Source organism: Otolemur garnettii, unplaced genomic scaffold, assembly GCF_000181295.1.
Source record: "Otolemur garnettii isolate 467f Iridium unplaced genomic scaffold, OtoGar3 scaffold00018, whole genome shotgun sequence".
Taxonomy (NCBI): Eukaryota; Metazoa; Chordata; class Mammalia; order Primates; family Galagidae; genus Otolemur; species Otolemur garnettii.
In genome coordinates this window covers 4,177,434-4,187,875 of record NW_003852413.1, presented here as the reverse complement: position 1 = coordinate 4,187,875, position 10,442 = coordinate 4,177,434, and the positions used below count along the sequence as shown (strand labels likewise).

At 43.8% G+C, this 10,442-nt stretch overlaps 1 protein-coding gene across 1 annotated transcript in view; it reads left to right on the top strand.

Moving 5' to 3' along the window:
* Window positions 1–10,442, top strand: part of TNRC6C (trinucleotide repeat containing 6C) — a 105,234-nt gene that overhangs the window by 69,525 nt on the left and 25,267 nt on the right. Inside the window, exons 8-11 of the mRNA XM_023511183.1 lie at window positions 1,776–1,918; window positions 4,128–4,277; window positions 6,571–6,717; window positions 9,320–9,439. Of these exons, the coding sequence (XP_023366951.1) occupies window positions 1,776–1,918; window positions 4,128–4,277; window positions 6,571–6,717; window positions 9,320–9,439 (560 nt within the window). The remainder of the gene's footprint in view (window positions 1–1,775; window positions 1,919–4,127; window positions 4,278–6,570; window positions 6,718–9,319; window positions 9,440–10,442) is intronic.

The window sequence follows — 10,442 nt, the reverse complement described above, 5'->3', positions numbered from 1 at the left end:
GGTGTTGTATGGGTGCCTATAGTCCCAGCTTCTTTGGAGGCTAAGGCAAGAGAATCGCTTAAGCCCAAGAGTTGGAGATTGCTGTGATCTGTGACGCCATGGCACTCTCCCCAGGGCCACAGCTTGAGACTCTGTCTCCAAAAAAAAAAAAAAAAAAATTTTTTTTGGCCTCTTTTCTGTAGCTTTATCTCATACTACAGATGTTATTCTAGCACTTTCTGAGCAGCCTCACATATGGGTCAGTGAATTTCTGGCTTCCTTTTTCTGGATATACTGTATCATTGATTCACTAACATTGAACTCAAGGCAGAAGCGATTTACTCATGCCCAAACGAAACTTGTATAACAAAGCACCTCACAGCCTTCTTAGGCTTAGAAATGCTAGACACCACTTCAGCATTACGCTGGGGGACCATTTTAAACAATGAAATCACCAAGAAGTAGAAAAATAGAAAAAAATGTAGCACTAAATAAATCACTAAAAAGAGTCTTTACAGTGTGAGATCTGAAACAAGACCTGAGCTGAGAACAGGATTCACATTTTTTTTTTTTTTGAGACAGAGCCTCAAGCTATCCCCCGGGTAGAGTGCCATGGCATTACAGCTCACAGCAACCTCCAACTCCCAGGCTCAAGCGAGTCTCCTACCTCCACCTCCCAAGTAGCTGGGACCACAGGCGCCCACCACAACGCCCGGCTATTTTTCGGTTGCAGTCATTGTTGTTTGGCGGGTCCGGGCTGGGGATTCGGACCCGCCACCTTAGGTGTACATGGCTGGCGCCTTAGCTGGTTGAGCTATAGGTGCCGAGCCAGGATTCACATTTTTTGACTATCTGCCCTTGTCCACAAAAGTGCCACAATTACTGATTTGGGGATTACACATAAATTTTAGCAAATAGATGAATTTACAAGTACAGAATCCATGGATAATGAGGGTAAACTGTACAATCACGTGAGAGTGCCAAAGTGTATGGTACATGCTGCCAGGGCAGGAAATCAGAGGGAGCTGGAAGACGTGAATTCCAACTTCTTCAACTCTGAAATAGTACATAGTTAAAGTGGGCTAAACAGTCTCGATGCCCGTAGCACAGTGGTTACGGCTCCAGCCACATATACCAAGGCTGGCCTGTTCAAACCCTGCCCGGGCCTGCTAAAAAACAATGACAGCTGCGACCAAAAAATAGCCAGCATTGTGGCAGGTACCTATAGTCCAGCTACTGGGGAGGCTGAGGCAAGAGAATCACTTAAGCTCAAGAGTTAGAGGTTGCTGTGAGCTGTGACACCATAGCACTCTACCAAGGGTAACATAGTGAGACTCTTATCTCAAAAAAAAAAAAAAAAAAGTGGGCTGAACAGATACTCATCACTAAGCCATAAGAGCCCTGAGGACAGAAGCTGTCTGTCTTGCACAGTGTTACCCCTGGAGCCCTTGCAGTAACAGGGACTCTGAGCACAGAGGTACCCTGCTGTTGCAGACACAGTAATCAGGGGAAGCTCTCTAAGAAAGGGGCCCTGGTGGTCTGGAGTGGAGAGGGACAGAGGGCGGACAAGGCCAGACCACAGGCATGTAAGGGCAGAAGAGGTGCCACCTGTTAGGGCTCTGCCATAGTGGAGCCAAGTGCTCTTGCTGTCCCCTCGGCCTCACTGTTTACTAAGGGGTGAGGGGGTCCTCGTCCTTCCCTGAGGCTTTGGCTGGAGCCTGTCTTGTGCTCAGCGCTCCTGACTAATGCAGGCTGGTGGTCTGCCTTCAACATGGTTTCTATTTGTTGTGCTCCAGGTGCTCTGCTGGAAAAGAAGGTGGACGTGGACAAGCGTGGCCTGGGAGTGACTGACTACAACGGGATGGTCACCAAACCCCTCGGCTGCCGCCCACCGATCTCCAAAGAGTCTTCCATGGACCGCCCCACCTTTCTTGACAAGGTATCAATCTAGGTGGCTTTTTGTTTGCCTTTTTAACAAGTGTTTTTCATTTTACTGTGTCCTGTAAACCAGATTAATAACTTGCTGGGCTATAATACTTAAGTGACTTTTGTTCATTTTTTCTGATATATATGAATGTTTAACTCAAAAGACAGAAATGTTGGATTTCATACAATGTTACTAGGAGTGAAAAAGACTGAAATTGACTGGATATCTGTTTCAATTTGCCCAATAGACAAGGGTCATCAGATTTCTATGTTACTGTCTCATCTTCAGAACACAGTTTTTCCATTTGGAAATGATGTGTTACATGTTTAATTTCAGAAAAAGTGGTGAGGCCTAGGCATAGTGACACACCTGTAATCTCAGTGCTTTGGGAGGCCAAGGTGGGAGGATCACTTGAGCCCAGAAGTTCTAGACCAGCCTGGACAATATAGCAAGACCCCTTCTCTATTTTTAAAAAAAAAAGGAAGGGCCAGGCGCGGTGGCTCAAGCCTGTAATCCTAACGCTCTGGGAGACCAGGGTGGGTGGATAGCCTAAACTCACAAATTCCAGTGAGCAAGAGCAAGACCCCATCCCTAAAAATAACTGGGCATTGTGGCAGGTGCCTATAGTCCCAGCTACTCCAGAGGCTGAGACAAGAGAATCTCTTAAACCAAAGAGTTTGAGATTGCTGTGAGCTATGACACCATGGCATTCTACTAAAGGCGACAAAAAAAAGAAAAAAAGGACAAAGAAAAGAATTATTCCATGAAGTAGGAAGTGTGAAAAATAAAAATAATAAAGAAGTGGTGGAGCTTTTGCACCTGCTCCTGACTGGGCCTTGCTGATGGCCGCCTTCCTGCCCCCAGCTGGCATCTGCAGGAATCCCTGTGTGTCTGACAGGTCCAGTCACAGCGCAGTCCTGAGTACTGTCACATATCTACATCCTGCTCCAGACTGGTGTGACTACAAAAAGGGAGGAAAAGTATCACTTTAAATTGAATCCAGATGTTGAACTTTGAATATAAAATTGAAGCAAAGACAGGTTAAAAAAAAAAAAAAAAAAGGCAGGCTCACTAGTGAGTCTCAGGGTCACAGGGCCTTCTCATCAGCTCCCAAACTGAGGCCTCCACCACCACTGCGCTCCAGCACACTCCCGCCCCTCTTCAGTGGGGGCAGGCTACAAGCTGCCCCAAGAAATCAGAATTTCAGACAAACAAAAAATAATTGGGGGAATATATTTATATTAAAAAGTATTTGTTGGCTCGGCGCCTGTGGCTCAAGCAGCTAAGGCACCAGCCACATACACCTAAGGTGGCGGATTCATATCCCCAGCCCAGGCCCGCCAAACAACAATGATGGCTGTAACCAAAAAAATGGCCAGGCGTTGTGGCAGGCGCCTGTAGTCCCAGCTACTTGGGAGGCTGAGGCAGGAGACTCGCTTGAGCCCAGGAGGTAGAGGTTGCTGGGAGCATGATGCCATGGCACTCTACCTAGGGGGATAGCTTGAGGCTCCATCTCAAAAAAAAAAAAGTATTTGTTCATCTGAAATTCCAGTGTAACTCAGCATCCTGTATTTTTATATGCTAAATCTGGCAACCCTAAGTGTGGGACCCTGGCCTATTTTCTTATCTCTAAAATGTGGGATAATACCACAGGCTTAGGATAACATTAGATAACTTTGCAAAAGTTCTGGTGCATAGTATGACCTCAATAAATGTAAAAAATAAAAATAAGATTTCTGTTTTATAAATTACCCTCTTATTAGGTTAAACCATATCAAACTGCTATGTTTGTAGTTCAGAAACAGCTGAATGCCAGCAGAATTCAACCTAATGTATACCCAGAGCCTTGGTAGTAACTTCTCAGAAAGAATCTGTTTATTTGAAAATGGTTGTAAAGTGTTTCCAAATAAGACTTTTGCCAGTGTTTTTGTCCTTTTCTTCCTACTCCTATCCAAGGCAGGGCCAATAGTGCATGAGAGTTTAGCAGCTAACATATGTGTTTGTAAAATAATTTTTTAAGTGCAAACAGCATCTTAATCCTATTTCTCTTTTTCTTTTTCCCCTCTTTCTTTTGCCCATGTTCTCCATTCCCTTTTTATCCACGCTTTTTTGACCTTTGAATTCTTTTCATCCATACCTTTTTCTATTTCCTTGGGAAACTGTTTGGTGCTTTGTCACTGATGGACACTGCACACAGCTCACCCTTTCTTTCTCCAATCAGGATGGCGGCCTCGTGGAAGAGCCCACGACTTCACCGTTTTTGCCTTCCCCAAGCCTGAAGCTCCCCCTTTCAAACAGTGCACTCCCCAATCAGGCCCTGGGTGGGATTGCCTCAGGGCTGGGCATGCAAAACTTGAATTCTTCTAGACAGGTAAGGCTGTTGGAAGAGAGCAGAATGTGGTCTTTGTTTCACCTGCCTTTTAAAAAATGTGTTTAAGACATAAACTTTCTTATCTTTAGTTAATAACTCTATTTTAAAATATAAGCGAACATGTAAAGGTAGCTGAAATGCCATAAGGGTGTCCCTGCCTTTAGGGTATTTGGTGGAGTGGAGAGTGGAATAACAAGTTTGAAATTTCACCACAAAATAGGAAATGCTTGACAGTGATATTTATTTTTACATTTAACTGAAACATTTAGTTCTCAGCACTCTTAGTACCAACTCACTGCAAGTTAAAATGATAATATATTGCAGAGTAGACTTCCATTGCCAGATCCACTCAGACATCTGGTAGTGCCCATCCCCTTTCTCCTGAAAATCAAAATAACAAATACTTTCTTTGTTTCTTTTTTTAAACAGGATCTCACTCTGTCATCCAGGCTGGAGTGCAGTGGCTCCACTGTAATGGCAAACTCCTAGATGGAACGATCCTCCTGCCTCAGCCTCCCAAGCAGCTGAGATTACAGGCACCTGTCACCGGTTTTGTTTTTTTAATTAACCAGGTCTGGTGGCATTTACCTGTAGTCCCAGCTACTAAAGAGGCTGAGGCAGGAGGATCACCTTAGCCCAGGAGTTTGACATTGTTGTGAGCTGTGATGGAGCCACTGTACTCCAGCCTGGGTGACAGAGCAAGATTCTGTCTCAAACAGAAAAAAAAGGAAGGACCTGAAAGTTTTGTTTGCTGCTTCATCTCACTTCTCTCTTCTGGATCCCCTAATATGAAATGATATGCAAATAATGCTTTCCCATCTGTGCAACACCCCTTCTCACTGATTTTCTTAGGGATGAGGTCAACACACATACCTTTGAGACTTCTCTCCTAGTGGGCACTGTGGTATTTGGGGCAGTGGAACAGACCCACATTCATCTGTGTCCCAGTGTCACTGTCTACCAGCAGCCCTGAGTTGCCACGATCCCAGTGATAGACATAGTGGGAAATCTAGACCTCAGTTGTTCTGCCAGCTGCCAGTCCACCACCCAGAGGAGGCAGGGACTAGGAGCAGGTGGGCAGCAGGGCGTCTGCTCAGTGCCTTGCACATAGCTCTTCCTAAGAGAGGTCTGTAGGTTGTCTTACTTCATTCATTTGTTAGGTAACTCATTTCATAAAATGGAAAATATATCTAAAATATATTTATTGTATTTATCACAAACTTAGCTACCTGAATTCTGTTTCAAGGTTAGATGACACAATAGCCATATTTCCTATTTGAAAATTTTGCTATCCTAAGGTTAGTAATTCCCACCCAGTATTACTCTTTCACTCTTATCAAAGATAACCACATGTCCATTTGGAAATGTATATTATTCAAATAGCTATATTCAAGTTGCTATTGTTTAAAATACTATAGTGTTATAGTGTCTTTGAATGGTATGGCCTTGTTTAGGGGCACTTTATTTATTTATTTATTTTCTTTTTTGGAGATAGAGTCTCACTTTGTCGCCCTCAGTAGATTGCTGTGGTATCATAGCTCGCAGCAAACTCAAACTCTTGGGCTCAAGTGATCCTTTTGCCTCCGCCTCCCAAATAGCTGGGACTACAGGTGCCTGCCACAATGCCCGGCTATTTTTTAGAGGTCTCGCTCTAGCTTAGGTTGGTCTCAAGCCTGTGAGCTCAAGCAATCCACTTGCCTCAGCCTCCCACAGGAGTGAGCCACTGCACCCAGCTCAGGGACACTTTAAAACTATCATGTGGCTTCTATAATTTAAAACCATAGGCAAGCTTCATGGGCTGATTTTTCATCATCTGTAATCAATATACCTAGCACTCATTAAAGTTGCCTCGGGGGTCAGGCACAGTGGCTCACACCTATAATCTCAGCACTTTGGGAGGCAGAAGCTGGAAGATTGCTTGAGGCCAGGAGTTTGAGACCAGCCTGAGCAAGATAGAGAGACCCTGTCTCTACAAAAAAATTTAGAAGTTAGCCAGGAGTGGTGCATATCTGTAGTCCTAACCACTCAGGAGGCTGAGACAGGAGAATCAGTTTGCCCCGGAAGTTTGAGGCTACAGTGATCTATGATCGCACCACTGCACACCAGTCTGGGCAACAGAACAAGACCCTTATCTCAAAAAAAAAAAAAAAATGTCCTTGAGTATAACTTGATAATGGTAGGAAACAAAAATAATTTTGCATTCATTTTTAGGAAAATAAATCATTGCACCCTACCTCCAAAGTGTTAACTCCAGCACCTTCCTTGGTCATGAGTCTGATTCTGTCTCCCGCAGATACCGAGTGGCAATCTGAGTGTGTTTGGCAATAGCGGAGCAGCGCAAGCCAGGACCATGCAGCCGCCGCCACAGCCACCAGTGCAGCCTCTTAACTCCTCCCAGCCCAGTCTCCGTGCTCAAGTGCCTCAGTTTCTATCCCCTCAGGTCAGACCTATGTCCACGCCCCACTGAGCAAGGAGAGGCAGAGGTGTCGGGTGGGGTCTTTCTCACATTGAAGTCACTGTTTTAAAGTGAGAACCAAATTAACATGCATCTATTTTAACCTGTAAAGCAATGTTTGCTTACAAAGCAGTAGTAAACTGATTCCCCTGCTCCAGGAAACATTTTCAGAGCTTGTTCCATGGAGGGCTTCAAGCCACCCAGTCAGATGATAGGCATCCACCTGGTGAGAAGCAATAGTGAAAAGGGAAGAGATGTGCCCAACACTCTACCAAGAAAGTAAAAGCTGTTTGAAGTGCCAGAGAAAAATAAACCTACTTTCTTCCCTAAGAGACCTGTATTACCAGGAAGGTATCTAAGATTTCTAAGGCACCTTATTTTCAGCCTGTTTCAAAAGAAAACGTGCTCATCCATCAGTCTTCTGATTGTAAAATTCAGATGAAGTTTCAGGTTAGTTTATTGGGATATGGTGCCTTAGTCCATGCAGGCTGCTGTAATAAAATACCTCAGACTGGGTAATTTAGAAACAGCCTGGATTTATGGCTCACAGTCCTGGAGGCTGGGGTGTACAGGAGATTCAGTGCCTACAGGCCTGTTGCTAACAGGTGATGGCTCATATGCGTCCTCACAGGGGCAAACAAGCTTCCTCAGGCCTCTCTTATAAGGGCATTAATCCCATTCATGAGGTCTCCTAATCACCTCCCAAAGCCCCCACCTCTTACTAACCCCAGCTTGGGGGTTAGGTTTCAACTTGGGAATCTGGGTGGGACACACGTGCAGACCACAGCAGATGGTAAGAAGCAGCGAGAGCACACAGAAATGAGCAGACATACCAAGGTGTTCACCGGGAGCAACTTTCAACAGAGAATTGTTTCGCCAGGTTTGTGCACAGAGTTGAAATGGGTGGAGCCTGGTAAAATCACAGTTAAAATTATAGTTAAATGCATTAGTTAGGATATAGGGTAAGCTGCTATAACAAAGAGGCCTCACAAAAAACAATGGTTGAAACACACTAGGTGTTCATCTCTCTCATATAAAGGTGCAGAAAGCAGCAGCTCCAGGCCTGGGGGGGAGTGGAAGTCTAGGCAGCACCTTTGTGCAGGTGGCCTGGAGGTTGCACGGACCACTTCCAGTCAGATCCCACTGCCCACACCCAGTGCCATTGCCATACCCAATCTAAGAGGCAGTGGCAGAAAGAGCAACTAGCAATCTCCCCAAGCCACGTAAACCACCATGTCCCAAATGTCCGTCATCTTCGTACTATCTCACTGTTTTTTCCGTATCTTTATATTACCTGTACTATCACATTTTTTTTATTAAGTTGACTTGCTTTTTTAATTTAAATTTATTTTTAAAGGAAACTTTATATATCTCCCATAAATAGAAAAATCAACATTTTTCTTTTTTTTTAATTATTTTTCATTAAATCATAACTTTGTACATTGATGTATTTATAGGGTTCAGGGTACTGCTTCAATATACAATGTTAAATGTTTACATTGAATTAAGTAACATATACATCACAATTATACTCATTTCTTAATAGTTTTGAAATGTACCATGGCGTTTTTCTAATATGCATTAGACAACTATTAAACTAAAAAATGCCCAACCATGTTCTCCCTAAGACCATCTTACATTCCTGCGCTGTAAAGGTACACATCACACTTTGGAAAACATCAAAATAGCCAGTGCCAGGTCAGGGTCTGGCAGAGAACCACAGGGAGGCTGGGGGCAGTGTTTGCCCCTATGGTAATACATGGCAAGTTCCCGAGCACACACATTTGAAAAGGGCTTACTGACAGTTCCCACAGGGCCTGGTCCAGGTAGCCTGTGTGGGAAGCATGCATCTGCCACCTGGGATGAGACTGCTTCCCCGGGCTCACCTTATGGCCTTCAGTCCTTAAAGCAGGCCAGGCCAGGAGAGGGTGGGGTGTTTTCATTTTGGCAGAATATGAAATTAATTGCTAATAGGAATGATGCAAAACCTTAGAAAATTAATTTATAATTAAAATACGTGAAGGAGACATCCAAAATAAATAAATAAATAAGGTAAAATACTTGGAGGAAAAGCTTCTTTGAAGACCAACCTTCATTCCTTGCTTCTTTTCTTCCTTATTCTTCATGTTAACTACTAATGTTAAAATGTTCATAAATACTTTAAAGGCTTTTGACATTCACTATGAAACAAATACAGTTGTCACATAACCAGTTTTGAATGTTCAAAAACTACACAGGCTCAGCACCTGTCATTCAAGCAGCTAAGGCGCCAGCCACATACACCAGAGCTGGTGGGCTCAAGTCCAGCCCAGGCCTGCTAAACAGCAATGACATCTACAACCAAAAAATGGCCCAGCGTTGTGGTGGGCGCCTGTGGTCCCAGCTACTTGGGAGGCTGAAACAAGAGAATCACTTACGCCCAGGAGTTGGAGGTTGCTGTGAGCTGTGATGCCATGGCACTCTACCTAGGGTGATGGCTTGAGGCTCTGTCTCAAAAAAGAAAAAAGAAAAAGAAAAACTATACAGACAAGTAAATATTTTCATATAGAGACATAGTGGCTAATAGTATATTTTTTATGTTAAACAGGTTCAAGCACAGCTTTTGCAGTTTGCAGCAAAAAACATTGGTCTCAACCCTGCACTATTAACCTCGCCAATTAATCCTCAGCATATGACGATGTTGAACCAGCTCTATCAGCTGCAGCTGGTGAGTGAACAGATTGTCCAAGTTCAGAGAAAAGGGTGTGTACTCCCTTGACATTGGTGTAGCCAGCATCGACACACACTGATGCAAGTGTAGCAAGAGAGCTATTCCACATCAGGGTCTGTCATTAAGACTTTTGTGAAGTTTTTCACTTGTAAGTGTTTTTGACTAATGTTATAAATTTTTTGGCCTCTTGATGTTGAGAAGATCTACTAGATCTTATAACTAGGCATGTCTTTTTTTTTTTAATAGAAGTGGGATCTTACTGTGTTGCCCCATCTGGTATATAACTACTGGGCTTAATTAATCCTCCCACCTCAGCTTCCTGAGTAGAGTAGACGTGGCTTTCCATTTGTGCTCTCAAGCAAAGTTGATTATCTGAACCACAGAACACAAAGTCCTTTGAGTAATTGTTTCTCAGTTCTTCCAAGTGTAGTATACACAAATACCATTGTAGAAGCACAGGAGAAAAACTGCTTCTTGCAGAGGTGAAGAAGCTGTGGCCTTCTGATTTCAACATTGTTCTTTTTGGCGGTGCCTGTGGCTCAGTGGGTAGGGCTCCAGCCCCATATACTGAGGATGACAGGTTCAAACCTGGCCCCAGCCAAGCTGCAACAAAAAAATAGCCAGGTGTTGTGGTAGACACCTGTAGTCCCAGCCGCTTGGGAGGCTGAGGCAAGAGAATTGCCTAAGCTCAAGAGCTGGAGGTTGCTGTGAGCTGTGACATCATGGCACTCTACCAAGGGCAACAAAATGATGCTCTGTCTCTACAAAAAAAAAAAAAAAATCATTATTTTTTAAGCATCAAAAGGCAAGAAAACTTCATCTTTCTCTGCAGCACCCCTTTTAAGTAAAGGATTTGTTCTGTAAAATTTGGATTCAAAAGGCCACACTTAAGGATGAGGAAGGCCATAGTTTCCTTAAGGCCAGGTGATACATCATCCTGAAAGTTTTCTGACTTAATATATCTTTTGGGCTCGGCGCCTGTGGCTCAAAGGGCTAAGGC